The 22,877-nt window shown below is 41.8% G+C and overlaps 2 protein-coding genes across 3 annotated transcripts; one reads left to right on the forward strand and one right to left on the reverse strand.

The window, feature by feature from the left end:
* Window positions 1-10,671: 10,671 nt before the first annotated feature.
* Window positions 10,672-12,149, forward strand: LOC143631106 (ras-related protein RABD1). 2 transcript variants are annotated; one of them, XM_077099959.1, is made up of 8 exons: window positions 10,672-10,753; window positions 10,833-10,905; window positions 11,064-11,111; window positions 11,189-11,236; window positions 11,360-11,431; window positions 11,518-11,673; window positions 11,751-11,854; window positions 11,925-12,149. In XM_077099959.1, exons 1-8 carry the CDS (start codon window positions 10,740-10,742, stop codon window positions 12,007-12,009), a joined length of 600 nt encoding a protein of 199 aa, XP_076956074.1. In that variant the 5' UTR covers window positions 10,672-10,739; the 3' UTR covers window positions 12,010-12,149. The 2 variants fall into 2 exon arrangements, with proteins under 2 accessions (XP_076956074.1, XP_076956079.1); XM_077099964.1 differs by having other exon boundaries at window positions 11,518-11,649.
* A 1,089-nt stretch (window positions 12,150-13,238) lies between these two features.
* On the reverse strand, window positions 13,239-17,797 carry LOC143633594 (ras-related protein RABA2a-like). The gene is made up of 2 exons (XM_077101869.1): window positions 17,526-17,797; window positions 13,239-13,886 (listed from the first exon to the last, which is right to left on the reverse strand). The coding sequence occupies exons 1-2, from the start codon at window positions 17,688-17,690 to the stop codon at window positions 13,407-13,409; spliced, it is 645 nt and encodes a 214-aa protein (XP_076957984.1). The 5' UTR covers window positions 17,691-17,797; the 3' UTR covers window positions 13,239-13,406.
* Between the last annotated feature and the right edge of the window lie 5,080 nt (window positions 17,798-22,877).

The following is a 22,877-nucleotide window of genomic DNA, read 5'->3' on the forward strand; positions in this document are numbered from 1 at the left end:
TTGCAGGTTATAGATTTGGATTGCTTATCGAACTGAAGCTCACATAGAGATGACTTTAGGATAAAACATATACAATAATAGTTGGTTTTGTATTTGTAATTTTCTTTATTTTTGTTGTATATGAATGTTGTTTGATAATAAATAAATTAATTAGATGTTGTCGCTTTATAATTTCATTATAGTAACCTTGTGAGCTGTGACAATCAGCTCACGCCCCGATATTTCCGCCTTAGGTTGGGGTGTGACAAGCGGGCCTTGGGATACACCATTAAGCAACTTCTCATTTCTACCCTTCCAAAGTTTCCACATAAGAGCCATAAGACTCATTAGACTTGAATTGAAGTGTTTCTTAGCCGCCTCGCCAAAAAGAAAGTACTTTGATAGTTAAGAATCCATCTAACTGAATTTGCATGTATTACAATAATATTACACCAACTGGTAACCAATTTCCAAATATCTTTTACCTCTTTACACCTCACTAATATACGATCAACTGATTATACCATCAAACCGTAGCCAACACAAATATTATCCATGCTAACACCCATGTCAATCAAAGCTTCTTTAGCGGCATCTTGTTCAAAAAAACACAATATATGAAGAAATTTACCTTTCCCGACAGCCAATTCACGCCTTCCCATTCCGAACCTTCTTCTTTAAACATTTTTTTTAAAATACAAATCACCTTAAACTCTATAAATGGATCCCCATCTCAAACCCACCTATCATCTTTTAGTCTAAAATTACAGCTAGACAGCCATGCTAATCAGGAGATTAGTTATTGTGGCTCAAAGGAGCATGAAGACGACCATCTATATCCCCACACAAAGCCTATAGAGTCATCCCTAGCCTGCAGTATCTTACTAACCACACTTCTTCACATACTTAAATTTGAAAAGTTGTGAGAATCTATTTCATTAGGGAGCTTATACCAATCCAGTTATCTAACCAAAAGTATGTGCAATTTTCAATCCTAGTAGCATTTAAGCAACAAAGACACAAAGTAACATTAATGCTAAAGTCGGATAATATTATTCCAACTTCCAAGTGCTCAAAGACTCCTCTTTACTAGGATAGCATCTCACGTGTGATTGGAACAATGGATCGAGTTTATGACTCTAACCCATAAGTTGTCCATTTGTAACATCCTAAAAATATTCCGTCTAAAAATGCCAAATGTTTAGGGACCTATATGCAGTATCAATAAAGAATAGTTCATGGTGTAAAATGAAAATAGTGAAATTCGACTAGTAGTGGACAGTTATGCGATGGCTAACGAAACAGTCCCGTGTTGACACATGTGCAATGACGAATCATTGACTTTGACGCGTGTCAAGAGACTCAGTAGGGTGGCAGGTCGCTACCCAATCCATGACGATTCCTGAAGCCACAAAGAAGATATGTGTTGTGTGATCTGACATGTGTCATGTGACTTAGCTAATGGTGATCGGTAGCAGACCGCTACCAATATCCTTGACGATCCGCAGCGGGCCTTGAAACTAGGCTATTCGGCCATAGGTGATTAGTTAAGAGCTTTCACTTTCAATCTCGTTCTCTCCATCACCAACCCGGTCCTCATTTCCTACAAACGTTGCTTGGCACGTGAGAAATTCCGGTAACCACAACCCCAGCTACTGGGGGGAATACCGGCTACACAGTTTTTACAAACACTACCCCGGCTACCCAAGCCGGGGCAAGTGAAGTAAATTTTACGAACACTACCCCAGTTACCCAAGCTGGGGCAAGTGCAGTAAATGATCGCCCACTGGGATTCACCGATACCCAGTTTGAAAAACGAAGACTCCCCCGCCAAACTCTCGATGAAGTTAAGGCATGGGCGGAGGCACGTCAGAGGGAATTCCAAGCTGAGTTGGACGAACGCTTGCGTTCCGTCCAACAGGCTGATGAATTCGAAGATTACTTGGACAATGACTCAGAGGAATCCGACTCCGACGCGAACCCTCGCTATAGGGCAAAAGGGAAGCGTAAGGAAATGGAATCCCAACCGAAAAGGCATTTTGGACAAGCCTTCAAACCAAAAAGCACAGGTGGAAGTCCACGAGACTTCTCCAAAACGTTCAGACCAAACGTTGCAAATGCGGGAACGTCCAAATTTGCAAGGGACATTGCGGAAGCAATCGCCCCAAAAAGTGCCAAACAAATGTCAAACATAGGCACATATGACGGTATATCTGACCCCGATGATCATTTGAACAGATTCATAGCGGGGGCAACCGTCAGTAGTTGGACGGAACCTACATGGTGTTACATGTTCCAAATGACGCTGGTCGGGGCAGCTAGAGCGTGGTTCGATCGTCTTCCGGTCAACAACATCTACGACTGGGCTGACTTCCATCAGAAGTTTAGCCAACACTTCAGCCAGCAAAGAAAGTATACCGAGGAGCAATGGACAATCCTCAAGTGCACTCGAGAAAAAGATGAATCTTTGCTAGACTTCATCACTCGCTTCAACTCGAAGAAGCTAAGTCTGGGTAACATTAGCGAAGATCTTGTTCGCGCTGCCTTTATCCAGGGCGCGAACGACCCAGAGCTCATCCGCACCTTAACGGGTAAAGATGGCATGCCATCCACATGGGATGCCATCATGACAGCAGCTAAACGCTTTGCGGAAACGGAAAAGCAACTGGGTAGAGATCTCCCACATAGCACAAACCTCTACACCCAGAAAACAAGGGAAGAGAACGTCCTTACCGCCCGATTAAACAAAAAGCGGAAGCTAGGCATTTGGCAGTCAAGGGTAAACTTTGACACCTCATCTGGCTTGCAGCATCGGTTAGGCGGAAGGGATAACGTACAGTCAAATAAGAACTCCAGATGGACGCCGCTCACTAAAAGCGTCACCGAGATATTCGCCACCGAGGAGCTCCCATGGCCAAAGCCTCAAATAATCCGACATCGCCACAATGCTGATCGGAGCAAATACTGTGAATTTCACAGGACAAAAGGCCACAACACCGAAGAATGCATAGACGTGAATGACATGGTCGAGGCATTCGTCAGAGATGGGACGCTCGCACACCTCGTGGCGCAATGAACGCTGAGCAGGCGGATGCGTGTAGAACCCCAGCTGGGGAAAACACGAATAGAATTCCAGCTTCAATATGGAGACTACATGTTGCGTAAAGAACGAGATCCCGAACCAGGTGCGTATCGGCTCGATGGCACTCCCATCCCAACAACATGGAAGGGAGCTCATTTACACAGTTTGCATGTAAATCAATTCCAAATTTGTAAAGAAAAGGCCAAGAGCCACTTCTAATGGAAACGATTCTCCTTAAAACATTGACGCTGATGATTTTACATTTTTATGAACTATCAACACGGATATGCCGGTTTTCACCGCATAAATACGTGGAAAGTCGTTGCGTGGGGAAGGCGGCAAAACCCGCATAAACCCAAAAAACGACAAACCTTCACGCGGGTCAGTCGAAGGGGAAAAGTTCAGTTCTCCCATTAAATGAAAGTGCCGGTCTATCCGCATGAATCATGAAAAAGGGAACTGAACACTAACCTATTGACAGACGCGCGTCGAACGGTTCAAGACAATTTCTAACAAAGGATGAGGAAAACCTACACGCAGGTCAGATGGTAAAGTTTAGCCATCCTACTACGTGCAAGTGACGGTCCTACCCGCACAATCACGGAAGAGGAAGCAAAACTTCACATCTACCACGTTCAAAGGTTAACTTATCCGCAAAAGATGAGGAAAACCTACACGCAGGTCAGATGGTAAAGTTTAGCCATCCTACTACGTGCAAGTGACGGTCCTACCCGCACAATCACGGAAGAGGAAGCAAAACTTCACATCTACCACGTTCAAAGGTTAACTTATCCGCAAAAGATGAGGAAAACCTACACGCAGGTCAGATGGTAAAGTTTAGCCATCCTACTACGTGCAAGTGACGGCCCTACCCGCACAATCACGGAAGAGGAAGCAAAACTTCACACCTGTCTACTACGTTCAAAGGTTAACTTATTCTAAACACTTGGAAAATTGCTAATTTAAACTAAAGTATGCAAGTCATACAACGTTTACAAAGCAAGGAACCCAACGAAAGTAGCGGTCTTACCCGCACAAAGATTTATATTTCATAAGTATTCATTACAAGAATGGCCGGGTAACTACCCGCCTACAAGAAAAGAAATCTATACAAGCTAAATCTATCCTAGCAGCGGGAAGGGATCTTCAGGATCAGGCTTCAGGGCCACTTCCACTTGGACCAGCCCCATCAGTAGAACGTGGCAGTTCAAGGAAAGCCTTAAGGATAGCTAGCCCATCATCAGCAGCAGCAATTTCATTCACCTTCTCCACCACCGGATGCGGGAAAGCGGCGTATTGATTTACTGCTTGGTCATATATGGCTTCAGTATCTACATTGTACAAAGGGAAGTTGGATGGCGGGACGCCTTTCTCAACGAACCCTAGACCAAGCAGGAAGCCGACCTTTTCCCCATCCTCGTGAGAAGCGTTGAGGGCTGCGCTCATAGCATCGTCGTAAGATGTCTCTGAGAAGACCCGATGCACAACCTACAAAGAAAAATACAAGTGTCAGAACCTTTTCTATTTATAAGGAAAAGCGTGAAGACATGAAGTTAGACTTACCTGAGACAACGCTTCTCGAAGAAGCCATTCCTTGGCAGCCAGAGCTTCTTGGAGGGCAGCTTGAGCTTCGTTACGGGCGCGATCGGCTTCACTCTTGTTGAGGTTGGCAAGCAACACCTCTTTAGCCGCAGCCTCTTCGACGCCCTTTAGCTTACGCTCGGTATGGTCAAGCACCCCCCTCTGGTCCAGGATTTCTTGAAGCTTCTTAGCATCCTCCATCGCCAAGGCATCATGAGCCTGCTGGAGAGCCTCTAATTTTGCTTTAAGCTCTTCATTCTCCACGCGTAGAGGCTCAGCAACAGCTTCAGCCTTGGTGGCCCTCTCGGTTGCGTTCCTCGCAGTTTCCTTAGCCAGCCGAAGCTGTTCATTAACAGCTTGGGCAGCCTTGGAACGGGCCTCGAGTCGAGCCTGAACTTCAACCTCAAGGGCCTTGAAGGCCTTCTCCTTATCCACAGCCGCTGCGGAAAGTTTTTGGTTCTCCTCCCGGATAGCACGCGCCTGAGCTACTTCTTTAGCGCGAGCTGCTTTTAACTTGTCGTTTTCACGACAAAGCAACTCGACGCGCGGCTGCATCCGGGCCAGGAGAACCCGAAGCTCATTGCTAAGCCTACCCTCCTGGTAGCTAGCCATGGCTTCCCCCAACGCACCACTGGGAGCAGCGTGACGAGCCCAGTCCACGCACTCCACAGGGGTTCGAAGGGTTGTTCCTCGGCGTATGTTCCATCGTGGAACATACACTTCATTGGAATCCGACACTGCAAAGAACACAAAGCAGTTAAGAAAAGATGATAAAGAATATATATATAAAATAGTCCAAAAGAACCCTACGCACCTGTAGGGTCAATTACAGGCCGATAGCCGCCGAACCCATCACCTGAACCCAAGGGAAATCCATCCAAGAGGTCAGGCAGATGGGAAGGTAGCAGAGATCGGCGAGAAGTCCCATGCGTACCTGATGGATCGGCCGTTGTTGCCGATGGCGGGGGCATGGTAGCATCCGCAGCAAAACTTACCGCCGGCTCGGTGAAGGATGCTGTAAAAATCGCACTCACAGCCGGCGGTGACGTCATCACAACTGGAACAGTCGGCTCAACGGAGTGAGCAACTGAACCAGTGGAAACAGGCGCAGACGCAGCCGCCTGGGTCGTCGCCTCAGGTAGGCTGACCGGGCCTACCGTCATTGGAGGGGAGGTACTCCCCTGCGCTCCACCCTGGAATGCGTCAACATCCACGCCTGCGTAAAGAAGACAAGTGTTAAAACGATATTAAACTATGAAGATAAAAGCTAAAGTTGTACTTACGGGTTTTCTTGAGCCTAAAAGTACGGAGAGGCGGGGACGGACCCGATGGAGCCGGCCTCTTTGCGCCGGTCACCGTCGTCTTCTTGGGCTCTCCGGAGGTGACTGCCGCAACTTCCGGAGCAGTGGTCTTTTCAACACCGGGATTCCCCGCCACCTCTTCGCTCTCAGTCTCCGAGTCAGACAGAGGCACCGGATCGTCAGTGGAGGCCACCTTCTCCTTTCCCTTTCCGCCGGCAGCCTTCTTCTTCCGCACCAACGGAGGACCATCTGCGGATTCCTCATCAGAACAGACGATTAGAGGAATTCCAGCAGAGGTTTCAACATTGAGGGGTCGAGGGTTGAAGAGCGCCTTACCTGGCCGCCTGGCGCTAAGGATCTCATGGCCTAGCGGATAGACCTCCACGAACCGATCCGCAGTTTGTTCGAGGATGGGCAACTCGTTCTCGTCCAGAGCTCGAGTACCCATCCGTGCGGGACCGTCAGCCTCCCGCGGGTTAAGGAGCGACTGCAAGTCGTTCCCCTCTGAAATATACAGGGAAAAAAGTTAGAAGAAATTCAAATTCAACAAAAGGAAAGAAAGCATACCGTAAGGAACAGAGTTCGAACCGTATTCGAGGACGATCGGAACCTTTTGCGCGTCCGCCGCCTTCCACACCCGGCTCATCCCCAACATAACCATCCCGGATTCCGCAAACCGGTAAACTGGAGATTGGATCCGAGATATCTTTGAGAACCATTCCGCCTCCTGGTAGTTGGAGGCGTGAAGGCCTGGGAGAGCTTGCCCATTCTTAAACTTCATGGCAAGGGGAATGGCGCGAGCGGAAATAAAGAAGAACTCCCGCTTCCACGCGCGGAGACTGCGCTCGGTCGCGCAAATCTTCAAACCCTTGATACGGGTCGTCAGGGTATACCACCCCTGGATGCACCTCCAAGTATAGAAGGTCATCAGGCGGTCAACATGGGGCTCGATGCCCAAAATCCGGCACACCCACTCGAAGTGGCGAATCTTGGCGATCGCCATGGGGTGCAACTCGGTCAAATGAACACCGTGCCTCTCCAGGACACGGTAAACAAACTTTGTCAATGGGAACCTAAGATTCCCATAGACAAAGAATGCTGCATAAACCCCGATCTTGCCTCTGGGGGCATCGTACACGGTCTGATGGGGTTCAGGAAACTCAGGCTCGAGAGGATCGAGCATGAACTTCCTGACAACATACCGGTACAGATCGCCGGGCAGAGCACACTGGCACTCGCCAGCAGTACTCTTGTCATCGGCTGTAGACTCGAGATCACGTGAAGACATCTTGTGAAGAAAAGAAGAAAACGATTTCGGGAGAATGCTTGCCTGAAAAGGGGAGTATTCGCCGGAAATCGCTTAAGAGATGAAGAGAAGAGTGAAAGTGTGAATTACAAAGAGCCCTCTACCCCTTTATATACTAATCGCAATTAATGCGATGAAATTAATGCGGAAGAGAGATAAAACGAAGGTGCAATGAAACTATGACACGTGGCAAAAGGCAGGCTGGCAACAGCTGTTGACAGGACGCATACCATTAATTTCGCGGCCACGCGCCTGAAAAATCGCGCCCACGCGCCTGTAAAAGCGTCTGGAATGACCATGTACTGTCACGTCACCATAACTTCCTGCACGATCTGACACAGTCAGAAGAAACCGTCGCACGACGTTTCAGAGTTTTGGACTGTTCTTCTTTCCACCAACTCTTCGAATCTCAAAATTCAAAATTCAAAAAGATCAAAAAGTAGGCGGGAAAATACCCCTTACCTTGGCGAACAAGTAACCGTAAGACGGCTGCGGGTACAGTGTTAAGGCAAAACCCTTCACATGCCTAGCACCCGCAGGGAATTGAAGCCAAGTAAACCTTGGCGAACAAGTAACCGTAAGACGGCTGCGGGTACAGTGTTAAGGCAAAACCCTTCACATACCTAGCACCCGCAGGGAATTGAAGCCAAGTAAACCTTGGCGAACAAGTAACCGTAAGACGGCTGCGGGTACAGTGTTAAGGCAAAACCCTTCACATACCTAGCACCCGCAGGGAATTGAAGCCAAGTAAACCTTGGCGAACAAGTAACCGTAAGACGGCTGCGGGTACAGTGTTAAGGCAAAACCCTTCACATACCTAGCACCCGCAGGGAATTGAAGCCAAGAAAACCTTGGCGAACAAGTAACCGTAAGACGGCTGCGGGTACAGTGTTAAGGCAAAACCCTTCACATACCTAGCACCCGCGGGGAATTGAAGCCAAGTATTCCTCGGCAACCAAGTAACTATAAGACGGGTGCGGGTACAGTGTAAAGGCAAAACCCTTCACATACCTAGCACCCGCAGGGAATTGACGCCAGGAATACCTTGGAAGTAAAGTAACCGTAAGACGAGCGCAGGTACAGTGTTAAGGCAAAACCTTTCACATACCTAGCGCTCCGCTGGGAATTGAAACCAAGAAGGATCTTCTGGGCAATGCTTGCGTAAACGGAAATAACATCCCCGCATAGCGGGAACGTCGAGAACTACGTTGTTTGAAGCTCCAGGATGGAATTGGTGGTTTTAACATAATTGATCACTATGTTCAAAACTACCAAAACCTCACGGAGAATCCACACAAGTGGGACTCAACGCTCCTGACTTGCGAGGAGGTTACAGCCTACCCGCATCATACCCAAAGACCAAGCAGGAAACTCGGGAATTTCTGCAAGTGACAAGGACTTCCGCGGGAGGAATCCCCATGGAAAACCTTAAAAAACCCTTTTCAAAAACCCTTTGCTTAAGTCCAAAAGTTCACCTCACTTTATTAAACACTCATGAGAAGAACATTGGACTGGGGGGACTTGAAGAGGTAGGTCCCAGCAGAGCCCAGTTGGACCCGCAAGACTCACCTTGAAGAGGAACGTCTGCGCAGAAACCAACTGGATACGCAGGACCAACCATGCTCAGAGACGTGACGTCCTTACGCGCAGTACGCAAGCTGGTCCCGCAGGAAATGCCTCCCGATGGTGAAGGACTCCGCCTGTCCCCGCAGCCTCGGATACAAGCCATCAGGGAAGGCCACCCGCGCAGCAAGGCTACACGCACAAGGCACTTAGCTCTCAATCACTCAGTGTCACCTGAAGGAATGAGCAAAGCCGGGAACTATCCCGCACAAGGGCGGGAGGGGGAATACTCCCGCCCAAATAAGCCAGTCCGTACGATACAGGAAGATCTTCTGTACTGTACCTGACGAGGTATGGGAAAAAGATCTGACTAAAGATACGACAGCTTACTGACACAGTATGGCGAGCAGCATGCTCCTGTACTGTGTCACTATTAGCCGCTGCCTACTCACCAACTACTGCCATACCACGTGCGTAGCCGGCAGTTGGTGGAAAAGGAATAGTACACAGCAGGCCTGGTCACTATCAGCCGCTGCCTACCCACCAACTACCAGCAGGGCACGTGCGTAGGCCACTGTTGGTGGAACAGGAACACTGTTGCAGCCGGCCACACCTCCTTGGAAACCTACCTTCTGCTATAAATACCCCAAATGGTATGACCATCTCATCTTATCTATTATCATCATATTATACCTGATATCTGCTCTAGCAATCTCTTAATATACATTTATATTTAAAGAGCAATCTAGTCTGATTCTCACGCCGGAGGGTGGTCACAAGGAGGAACCCCCCCCTTCTCAGTGACAAGCTCACGGTGTCTGTTTTGCAGGTTATCAGAAGAACCATCTTCTCAGGGTCTAACCCCTCGTGGGAAACATCTATCTAACCCCCAGGTTACCAGTAATCTGCCCGGGGTTCGGTTAGTGTTTCTTCAGCTACCAATATCCTTGACGATCCGCAGCGGGCCTTGAAACTAGGCTATTCGGCCATAGGTGATTAGTTAAGAGCTTTCACTTTCAATCTCGTTCTCTCCATCACCAACCCGGTCCTCATTTCCTACAAACGTTGCTTGGCTGTCAAGAAATCCCCACTCTCGTAGTAGAAGTTCGGAAATTATGTTCGAGCGTAGAAGCCATAAGCCGTCTAATAACCTGTGTGTTTTAAAAAAAATCTTTGAACATAAGTGATACGATCTTATTATATTATTATTATTTAAATTTATCTCTTATTTAGTTTCTTATTGTAGTCAAATTATGTTTCCTTATTGTTTTATCTTTTTCTATTTTTATGTCTTTGTTTTCCTATATATTGTAATCTTTGTTTAAGAAAAAGAATAAGGAAGAATTATTATTTTGGGTCTATTTTCTTCTCTTCTCTTGTGTTCTTGGAAGATTGACGATTGTCTCGAATAAACCGTAACAATAAGCTTATTCACAGGGCCGTCTCGTGGGTAAGCTAAATGAGACAATAGCTTTAGGCTTCTAGATTTATAGGGCCTCCATCTTAAATAAGAGTTATGTATTATGAGATTTTGAAAGTAGAGTTCTTTTAATATTAGTAACTCAATGATGTGGCACAAGCTAAGGATGATTGCTTCATATACATTATCACGACATATCATCCATATTCTATAATTCTTGTATACTCTCAAGCGCTATACGCATAAAGAAAAAAAAATAAAAAGGCCTCAACATTTTAGTTAGTTTTAGGCATCCGATGACGTTGAGTCGGCCCTGCTTATTCAAAGAGTAGCTTTGAATTAATGTAACACGATTTAAAAAATATAATGTAAAATGGAAAAGGGTATAATTGGAAATAAGAAAATGTGACCCGTCGTCTCCGTCTTTTCTTTTTGACTATGAAGTCTAATAATAAAACCTCACTCTAATCAATTAATCATCCACCGACACCAGCAACGGCAACAACAATGAGCAACGAATAGTCAGTTTCCATCTACAATTTCCGTCCGATTTCACTATAATATAATCTAATATTCTTTTTATTTATTTAATAATTGCAGCGATTATCTGTTCAAACTCCTGCTCATCGGAGACTCTTCCGTCGGTAAATCATGCCTTCTTCTCCGATTCGCTGTACGTTTTCTACACTGATATATTATCTACACATCATATATATATTAATTGATTTTTGTGCAATCATTTAGGGCATTATATTAATTAATTTGATTGCTGTAATTTTGAAGTAGAGGTAAAATGTTTGATTTGCCTTTTGTGGTTTGTATAACTTACAGGATGATTCTTATGTGGACAGTTACATAAGCACAATTGGAGTTGATTTTGTGAGTTTATGTTAACATTATTACATTGAGGCTTGTTTGTAGTTTGTGTCGTTCTAATTTGTATATCGATAATGCAGAAAATCAGGACCGTTGAGCAGGACGGGAAGACGATCAAGCTGCAGATAGTGAGTACACATAAAACATTTTTATTTGATAATTTATGCAAAAGATTATAGCAATATAGCATCTTCTTGTTAGTTTTTTACTTTTTATAAATATAACATTATAACATGTTTATGTTGGTGCAGTGGGATACTGCTGGTCAGGAGCGGTTTAGGACGATAACTAGCAGTTACTACAGAGGAGCACATGGAATAATTGTAAGACTTGTTGTTTTTTCAATCATATTTGAGTAATCGTATCGATAAAACACTGAATTTAGTGATTTTTAAAAAATATGTTTTAGATCGTGTATGATGTGACTGAGATGGAGAGCTTCAACAATGTGAAGCAATGGCTGAGTGAAATTGATAGATATGCAAATGAATCGGTCTGCAAGCTTCTTGTTGGAAACAAATGTGATCTAGTTGAGAACAAGGTGGTTGACACACAAACCGCTAAGGTAATGACGCAACAATATTGTAATGTTTTGGTCAACCGATTGGTCAAAATTGCCATTTAACCCTTGTTGACTTGCAGGCGTTTGCAGATGAGCTCGGGATCCCGTTTCTTGAGACCAGTGCGAAGGACTCGGTAAATGTGGAACAGGCTTTCTTGACAATGGCTGCTGAGATAAAGAAAAAGTAAGGTTTTTTGAATTTTAAGGTGCAGTTTTGGAGTTTTTAATATTATTTTGATTGTTTGGATTTGTAGAATGGGTAACCAGCCAACGGGTGACAAGAGCACAGTTCAGATCAAAGGGCAGCCGATTGAACAGAAGAGCAACTGTTGTGGTTAATATTGTTAAGGTTCACATGACTAGTAAAAGTGTGTGTAAAATGTTGCACTTTTTATATTTAGTTCTGTGAACTTTAGTTCTTTGTATCATTTGTTTCAACTTCTGGTAAAAAAATCCTTGAAACTGTTTTTCTGCATCAATTTGTTTCTTTTAGATTTTAAAATTAGTGTTGCAAATATACTGACACTGTCAATAAAAATCCTCTTTTTTTGAATTAATCAGATTTCTAGTATATTTTGGTTGACCTTGTTAATATCAAAAATGATAAATCAGTTAGTGGGACAAATATGTTGATAGTATCTGTATAAAATCTGTTTTCTGACATAGATAGATTACTAGTATATTTTGGTTGACTTTATTATGATCAAACATGAATCAATCAGTTGGTGTGGCAAATATGTTGATACTATCTCAATAAAATCTGTTTTCTGAATCAAGTATATTACAAGTATATTTTGGTTGACTTTGATGAGATTAAACATAAATCAATTAGTGTGGCAAATACATTGATACTATCTCAATAAAATCTATTTTCTGAATCAAGTATATTACAAGTATTTTGGTTGGCTTTGTTGAGGTCAGACAAGAATCAAACAGTGTGGCAAATGTATTGATGCTATCTCAATAAAATCTATTTTCTGAATTAAGCATTATACGTATATTTTGGTTGACTTTGTTGAGATCAAACATGATTCAATTGGATTACAAAAAAATTTTATAAAATTATTATCTAGGAATATTATGGTTGTGCAATGCCTCTTTTCATAAGCAAATACAGTTGTATTGGGGCAGCAATCTGTGACACTATATGGAACACCATACGAAATAAATAGGTTTTTGGATGGCATATGTAATTTGTTTACGAAATGGATGTTTTCGACTTTACCTATTTGATAAACGGGGTTATATATACGTGTAAACTTGTTTAACTCAATTAATTAAACAAGTTGACCCCTTCAAGTTGTTTAGACCTTTTTGACCCATTTATTAAGTACAAAGTTACAACCCGTGGACTCGTTTTTACAACTTGATTTTAACTCGTTTAGTACCCACTTGACTCGCTTAGATAAATATATTTCATGGGGCTGTAAATTGAAATGAGTACTGTCTAAGGTTGATTTCTTTGCCACAAATATTTGAGGCATATTTCGGTTCACCATTTCAATCCGACAAGAATAACTTCTACAGAAATTTGAGGTGCAAATGTTAGAAAACTAATATTCAAAGATAATAGAAAACATGTAGATGAACCACCCAGAAAAAGCATGAATGAAACCACATATAACAAGAAATCAATATTAAAACCAAAATCAACTAGAATCCATAACCAACCACACGAGAATCAAAAAAACAGAATTCAACACAATAGAACACAAACAAGTTTCTAACCGAAACAGTTAGGAAGAACAACAGGCCTTCTTTGCATTACCATCTTGTGCTCCAACAACTAGCGTCTCACCCTGTTTAACACTAGCGGGTCCCGGCTCACCAGCTGAAATAGACTTCTTGCTAATAATCCTATATATCTCACCAAGAATCGTTTGAAATGACTTCTCAACATTTACAGCTTCTAAAGCAGAGGTTTCAATGAAAGAGAGACCTTCTCGTTCTGCGAAGCTCTGTGCATCTTCAACAGCAACAGCCCTAAGATGTTTCAGATCGGTTTTGTTGCCTATAAGCATGATCACAATGTTGGCATCTGCATGGTCCCTTAGTTCCTTCAACCACCTGCTTATGTTTTCAAAGGTTGTTGGTTTAGTGACGTCATAGACCAGAAGTGCTCCAAGGGCACCCCTGTAATATGCACTAGTTATTGCTCTGTATCGCTCTTGTCCTGCCGTGTCCCATATCTGAGCCTTTATTGTCCTTCCTTCAACCTGAAGATGAAAATTCATGATGATGATTATTGGTGGCAATCATGACCATTGTTCAGATAATGGGTGGGCAAAAGTAAATTGTATATGGGTTCACTTTGGTCACCTTAAATTAGTCAACGGGTCAAAATGGGTCACCTTAAACTAGACAGCGGGTCAAAACAGTAGTTAACTTTTATAAAACTTCTTAACTAAATAAATGTCTAAATGGGTAAGCACTGACCAAAATTTATACTTTTTCAAAACAACAGTATTGACCTGAATTCATTTTGCTTAGACAGCATTTTGAGCTGAACTCAATTCGCATTGAACCCATTATGACCCGAACCATTCTGACCAGGGGCGGATCTATTAACACCTCAGGGGTTGCCCGGGTTACCCCTCAAATTTTCCAGCGAAGTGCAAAATTAGTGCCGAAATTTCTTTTTTCTTCTTAGTTTTATGTGTAGGTTACCCATCATCATCATCATCATCATCATCATCATCATTGTACTCAGTATATCCCACCAATAGCAATGCTATGGTAGGGTCTGAGGAGGGTAAGATGTAGACAGCCTTACCTCTATCCCATAGGGATAGAGAGGCTGCTTCCGGTGAGACCCCCGGCTCAATAGTAGTTTTGCATCAAGCCTTGGACATAAGGCACATAGCACTCAATCATCGGGACACCGGCTGATCGGTGCATGTGCCCTTGTCTTTCGGCTATCAACGCCACCACATGATGCCTGATTAACCTTCCGCCACTTTTAACGTTATTTTCACGAGATTAGTAAAATAAGGTCAAAATTAGTGCAATTTTACTTTTGCCCACCCGAGGGTTCACACATATATACATTATATGCGCGCACCGCAAGCAGGGCGTTGCCCCTACTATGAAAATAGATGACCACATTACATAGGAAATTTATCGGAATCTTGTTTTTCCGGCTAAGATAAGTTGCAGCGGTCAATTAGGTAGGAGATGAGAGAATAAAGATGTTTATTATTTAAAGGTCCCTTAACTATTTAGTATTTATTAAAAAGGCATGCAACAATTGCTTTGCCTACTCATTTTAACCTTGTCTACTCATTTTAGATATTAAATATCCATTTGAAAGAAAGTCATTCTTTCACTTCTTTCCTTGGATTTGTCACATACTACATTCTATTTTGTTTTTATTTCATTTAGGATATATTACTCTTACTTTTATATTTTATTTATTCATTTTTAAATTAGTACATCGATGTTATGCAATATCACATGTAAAAATAATACACTGTGATACAGTTAAAAGCTTTTGGTTTCGACTATGCATACCAACTACATATTTTCTTATATATATTTTATATTGTGCACAAGTATATAATGTAGATAGTATTCCTTGGTTATACACTTATACCTATAGTCTAGTTTTATATCAAATCATATATAAAAGCTATTCATATATTATTGTATACTTAAATTATTGCACTTTTGCTCTTAACTTTTTGCTTTTAACTTTAGGCTATGTCGTCTTATTACCCTTCGCGATTGACGTAATATAGTTATGTATTTGTACTATAATTTGTTTTTTATCTTTTGGTTATGTGACCCGACCCCTACCTGATCAGGACGGGCCAAAAAAAATTAAAATATACCGGTACCTAACCGAACTTTTTTGGTTAATCCGGTACCCAGTTTTTTAGAAAATTAGAATTCGAAATCAACCCTAGCCATAGGTTAAAAAAATTGGGTTACCCCTGAAAAATTCTTCTAGATCCGCCACTGATTCTGACTAACCCGCCCAACTTGCAGGTCTAATGATGATTTTAGAGTGATATAATACAGAATCGGATGCTAACACTTAGCTACAGGTTACAACACCAACAAGAAAACTCAACAATAAATCCATAAAAAAAGAACTAGACAGGCATCACATAAATAATATCAAGTGCATGTTGGCTCTCAAGTCAAAAGCATGGGAAAGACGTGGCAACTTAGCATTTTAGGCCTGTTTAGGTTGAATCAAAAGTAACCCAAACTGTAATTTTTATGTGCACATCCTCCTGGATTGCTTAAAAACAAAAAAAATGTTATTATTATGTTAATGATATAGTTTTAGTAATCACATTAGTGCAAATGAAGAACACAAAAATGAGTGTATTCAAGTAATCACAGAAGTAAAAGAGTCTATAACTGAGGTTACGAGATAACAAGGGTTTTAATAATGCAAATGCAACTTATACTAATGTTGTCAATTGGTCATAAATTTTGTATCATTTGTGAATTCAAATGTACCATTTTGTTAATAGTCTACACAAAAAGAGTGACAACTTGCAACCACCAATATGCACAAGGGCCACTTATGGTTGGACAAAGTTAAAAAATATTTTAGGAACTATCTATCCAGATTTATGAAAAAGAGATAGTACATATATTAGATAGCTATAGTCTGTATATGGTTGTGTACTATGCATGTGCATATACACTTTTAACAGCTCAAGAATTCACATTAATTGAATGTGCATACAAGAACTCACATCACATGGCGTAGAAAATTGAAATAAGCCAGTGGTCCATGCTACCCTACTTAGAGTGAGACATATTTACACTTATAGAGTTACATGAATGATGAATCCTATGATGTTATCTTACGCCTAAACAGAATAGATACATAAAGGGGATCTAAAGAGGCGATCTGCTGCGCTTTGGTAAAGCCAGTATACCAAAATAAACAAAAAACAGAAGGAAAAAAGATACAATCATCAACTATTTCGAATGAAGTAATTAATTCTCTTCAGATTTCATAGGGGTATATATGGGCCTAGCTGCTCATGAGCAACTCGAGATTGGCTAGTTAAAAACTCGAATCGGCTGAGCTTAAACGAGCTTGATCCCGAGCTCGAGCTTTTGTAAAGGCTCATTCAGCAAACGAGCGTGAGCCTGAGCTTCACATATCAAGCTTGTGCAGATATTCTAATTATATAACTTTTGTTTAATATACTAATACAATAGCTATTATTATATATAAAAAAAGGTTATAATAATTATAAGCATATATGTAAATAAGCATAAAATTATATAAGTAAAACACGTAAAAAATTAAAAAATAATAAACGAGCCTAGCTTGAGCTTGACAACTACTCACGAGAGCTCGAGCTTTAGATATACAACTTTAAATTATAACAAGCCTAGCTCTAGCCTAAGCCAGCTCAAGATCAGGCTCTGCTGGTTTACACCCCTAGATTTCAGTACAGTTTTCACTAATCACATAAAACATACAATTCAAACGAAACATTGAAAGTTGAAACTGAATCAATCCATACTAATTATAAATCTGCATTATCAATTCCTAAAACACAGATCATTGACTTCAGTTAGCATAGAAACGAAGAATCAATAGGTTTACGCCAAACGAGATCTAACAAAAGCAATCGCACAATCAATTTCACAGAATTCTGGATCTAACAACACAATTCCGTACAGGCGCGATCAAATTACGCATAGATACACGTTTCTCGTGCATCAATGCATCATATAATATAATATAACATAATCACTTGATTGTTTATAAGAAGAATTATGCGTATTAGGTCACATAACTATAGGTTTTGAAATAGAGATCTAATTATAATTATATAAACGAATGAGAAGTAATAATAATTAATGGAATTAGTAATTACTTGTAGAGTACGAGTAGCGAATTCGACGCCGATAGTGGACTTGGACTCCAAACAGAACTCATTTCTGGTGAATCGAGAGAGAAGGTTGGATTTACCAACGCCTGAGTCGCCAATCAAGACGACTTTGAACAAGTAATCGTATTCTTCGTCCGGTCTTCTTGCCATCTCGTCCACACACGGATCTCCGCTTCTTACTCTCTCTCACACACACAGAGTCAATCAATCACGCAGTTGATGTGGAATGACTCGGTTGTTCAATTACGAGTCCAGAAATTTGAACCCGAATCGGATCCAACAGCTAATATTTTAGAATATGGTCCCTTCACTATTTAATAATATCCACTTTCAGTCCCTTAAGTTTTGATTTTAGTGAATCTTCTAGACAATAGTAACCAAGTTAAGGGGGTATGGATACACCAAGGTTACTTGTGTCCATGATGAGCTCAGTGGCGTAGTCAGGATTTTTTCCCTTCGGGTTTTGAAATTTTCGAGCGACGGACGATAGATTGTCTATCACTATTGTTCGGGTTTTTCTGTCCCGTCCGGTTAAGCAGTTAAGGTCGAGTTAAGTAATAAAAATTGTAAAAATTAAATTTAAATGCAAAAAGTTAATGTAATGGGCTTAACAATTATTTTTTATTGAAATGTGGGATAAGGTTCGTTATCAAGGTTTCTAAGCATTTGGTGTTGTAACATCCTACTTTTGGTTATAATAATAAAATAAATTTCGTCTATTTTATAGTGGGTCGTTATCGGTTTAGATAACTAGAATATGAGTTGGGCTAGTGTTGGGTTAAATGGATATGGGTTATGGACTTGGGTATGAAAGAAAGAAGGAAAGACCATGGGCTTAAGCCCATGATCCCTAAATATATAAACCATAATCACCATTGAATCCCTCATTTACACATATCCCTTACACCTCCCAAAAACACACACTTAAGCTCTCTCTCTCTCTCTAGTCTCTCTCTAGCCAAAATCACCAAGTAAATCGATCCCGACCCAAGGTATGATAGTATTTTGTTGTATGAGCTTAAATCCGTTAGTTATGATCACGAAACGACGAGCCGACACCGTTAAACCGTTTAAGTCACGAGATCCGGGTGGATTCGGGTATAAACCGAACCTAAGTTGAGCTTAGGGATCACCCTAGCTCAGATCTGTATCGAACGGGGCGAAAAACGAGTCTAAACTCGTTTTTCCGGGGAATCCGCGGTTTTCCAGCGGCTTTCCGGCGGCGGCGCCGGAAAAGTTAATACGAGGTTGTCAGGGAATGTTCTGACATTCCCTGACCTAACCCTAGTTCGCTATGGAAACCTAACGAATTAAAAGGTGATTCGTTAGTTAATTTGTTAGGGGGGGCATAACGAACTAGCTCTAGTTCGTGTCTGATTCGTTAAGGGAAAGGGTAACGAATTACCCTTGATTCGTGATAGTTAGTTCGTTAAAAGAAATATGAATTAGAAAGTCCAATTCGTTACTTGGACCGGTTCACTATATGGACTGATTCGTTAAAGGGTTCAATTCGTTATAGGAACCAGTTCGCTAGGATAAGCAAATTCGTTATGAACCAGTAACGAATTAGAAGTTTAACAGAATGACAATAACAGTCCCTGGACTTAGAAAATAATGATTTAATTACAAAGAAGCCCTTGGACTTTAAGTAGCAAATTATTTAATGATTCAAAACCCTAATGGAAAATGTGTTAAGACAGTTAATGAAAATAAAATTTTTCCAAGCTGACCTGGCAGCTTAACCTCAGCCAAGGACTCTGCCCCTTGGACCCCGCTAGGGGCTGCCGCCCCTAGAACCCCGCTGCCAGGGGCGCTGCCCTCGGACCCCGTTCGTTGAGGGTAATAATTAAACTAGAAAGACGATATGTGTAGTGATAGTTTATTGATACGTATAATTATTATACAGTTAGTCGTGCACAGCTCAAGAAGAGAATAACCGTAAACGGTGAACGCAACCGCATTGAGGTGAGTTTCTAGCCCCACTTCCTTGTTATGTTTTCGGGGTTGTGTGCATACTCGATGTGATAGTCAATACACTTACCTTAGGTGGTAAGTGTATGCCTTGTATGATTTACGTATGACGATTGCTTGACGGTCGTGAACGATCTTCGGATATTGCATGTGCCGTCAAGTGTTAGTTAAAGGTATGATTGATATGTATGATGTATGAATGACGTATGTATGAATATGTATGATGTATGAACAATCTATGTATGAAATGTTGATGGTACGTGAACGCTCTTCGGAGATTGCACATGTCGTCAAGGAAAGTATGTAAATGACAGGTATGTTATAGAAGCGCGAATGTAGGGAACCGACCCTAATAATGTCGGCGAATGAAGGGAACCGACCCTAATAGTATCGGCGAATGAAGGGAACCGACCCTAATAGTATCGGCGAATGTAGGGAACCGACCCCAATAATATCGGAGAACGTAGGGAACCGACCCTAATAATATCGGCGAAGGTTATAGGGTGGAATGCTCTTTAAAACGTATATGTATGAATTAAAGTATGTAAGTAAGTACGAAAGAAAGAATGAAAGTACGTATGTAAGTACGTGTGTAAGAAGATATGAAGGTATGTACCTCCGGGTATATACGCTAGTATGTGAATGTATTGTATGTTGTATGATTAACTAGAACTCACTCAGCGTAGTTGACTTTTAGTATGCACGCAGGCTAATCGACTGAGGCAGTTGGCTTGAGGAAGACACATGGCAGGATCCGAAGAGGCTGACATCTGGAGATTGTCGTGATGTTTGAAATGCTATGTTTTATGTTATGTTTTTGAAAGACACGTTTATGGATGTTGTAATGAATGGTTGACTTTTATATTATTCCGCGAAAGTTTTTATTAACTCTGATATTTAGAACCGCGTTTATGAGTAAATCCAACACTAAAGTAGGGCTACCGGTAACGGGGCCTTACAGGTGTAAAGGTTTTTACGGGTTTGATTTCGAAATTTATATGAGTGCGATGTGGAAACACACAAACATATAACCAAAAAAAAATGTATGGGTTTGAGGAAAAACATGGTATGTTTAAGCGTTGCGATGGAGAAAAATATGGTATGTTTTGGGCATGTGCTTATAGAGCCCCGAGGCCCCCGACACATGACAAAAAAAACCGAGCCTTAAATTGGGGTTGTTATTTAAACCAGATCGAAAAGAACGCGTTTATATTCTTAGTGAATATCGAATATAATAATTAAAGTTTCGTAAAGTGTACGTGTAATAATCAATTATATACCTAAATTAAGATATGATAATTTTAAATAAAAGTTAAATTAAATCATGTATTTTAATTATGGTAATGGTAACTATAGTAAAACCAAACTAGTATATTTTATCTAAGGTTGTGTGTTATGGAAAAGGTGAAGTGCCGTGGAGCCTTGCCAAACCAACTTGATGGACGCTAAACACCACCACATAGGGGCGTGAATTTGGGCGCAAGGTCACAAACATGAGCCGAATAGCGGCCATGGAGGATGTATTCTCCTTTTTTTAATACAAACCAACTATTCACATCACCTACATTTCACATTTCACCTCAACATAACATATACGTACTGTCTAAGTGGCGAGCTCACATCTCATTTTCACACTTTTCATAACATATAGTCTAGCATAAAGAGTGTATATTAATAAGAATTCAAACTCAGCCTCAAGTTGAAGGCTAGTAGTGGTTAGCCAAAAATCAAATTCTTGGGGCTTTGTTAGTTCTAAAGCAAAGCTACACCTCAACCAGGGTCAATTTTCTCTTTTGGCAGTCACTATAAAGTATAAATCAATAATGACAGAAGGACATGATAATGAGAGATTCAAAATGCCGGTGTTTTAATATACCAAAATTACCCTTCACCATGTGGTTTGACAATTATTTTAAAAGACATGCCAATACAACATGACTAAGCCTAGACCAGTACAGTCAAACTTTGAAATCATGATAATAAGCAAATCTAGAACTTTATTATAAAAAGGTAAAGGTTTTGGTTTAATGGGTAAGTAGGCAACATTTTTTTATTTATTCTTGTTGTTTTAGGGGGTGTTTGTTTTTTCTTCAAACATCTTCAAGGGAGCTAATGTCTGCAGGCGCGCAGACATTACCCTTGAAGACTGTTTGTTTTTTTTCTTAAAACAGATCTGAAGTTATCTTCTTTCATCTTAAAAGAAAAGCAAGGAAATCTTGCTTAAAACATCTTCACAAAAAAACCCTACTCTTCTCCCTTTGCAGCCACCCTCTCATCCACTGCTCCTACCACCGTCCGCCAACACCACCACCCACCGTACGCCGCCACCACCACCCCCGTACCCCGCCGCCACCGTCCACCACCATCCACCGCCACCACCACCGTCCACCACCCACCATCCATCACCACCACCGTCCACCACCCACCATCCATCACCACCACCGTCCGCCACCACCACCACCATCCATCACCGCCACCACCACCATCCATCACCCACCACCACCACCATCCATCACCGCCACCACCACCACCATCCATCACCGCCACCACCACCGTCCACCACCCACCATCCATCACCACCACCGTCCACCACCCACCATCCATCACCACCACCGTCCGCCACCACCACCACCATCCATCACCACCACCGTCCACCACCCACCATCCATCACCACCACCATCCATCACCACCACCACCATCCATCACCGCCACCACCACCATCCATCACCCACCACCACCACCATCCATCACCACCACCGTCCACCACCAACCAAAACCATCCATCACCACCACCCATTGTCCACCACCACCATCCACCGCCACTACCCACCGTCCGCCGCCACTACCACCATCCACCACCACCACCTTCCACCACCCACCAAAACCAAATCGGCATGGCAAGCAAAGACTAAAAGCTAGATGTAACTTGAATAAATGACTTCTATCTTGTGAGATAAGTTTGACAGTTATGCAGACAGTATCAGCTTATAAAAACAAACAGTCTTATATTTTCAGCTTACAGATCTTCAGACCACATCTTCAGTTGCAGACATGAAAACAGATGAAATCAGCTTGCAGACAGTTTATGTCTGCAAAAACAAACAGCACCATGCAGCTTTTGAACTTTTAGGATAAAAAATTATCATTACCGCATCTAATGAAGATTAATGATCAAAGCGAGACTGATGATGGCACAACTAGGGTTTGACTCGGCTTTTTATTGTCTAAGTTTTGCCTATCAGTCGTTATACGTAAAGGTGAAACTTTTATCAACTTAAAGGTGAAACTTTTATCAACTTAAAGATACGCCTAATTCGTCTTTTTTTTTTGCCTTTCGAAAAAAAAAAAAGATAATTAGATATTAC

The sequence above is a fragment of the Bidens hawaiensis genome, unplaced genomic scaffold (assembly GCF_021521415.1).
Source record: "Bidens hawaiensis isolate Kalapana, Puna unplaced genomic scaffold, B.hawaiensis_p1.1 tig00000512_1, whole genome shotgun sequence".
Classification (NCBI taxonomy): domain Eukaryota; kingdom Viridiplantae; phylum Streptophyta; class Magnoliopsida; order Asterales; family Asteraceae; genus Bidens; species Bidens hawaiensis.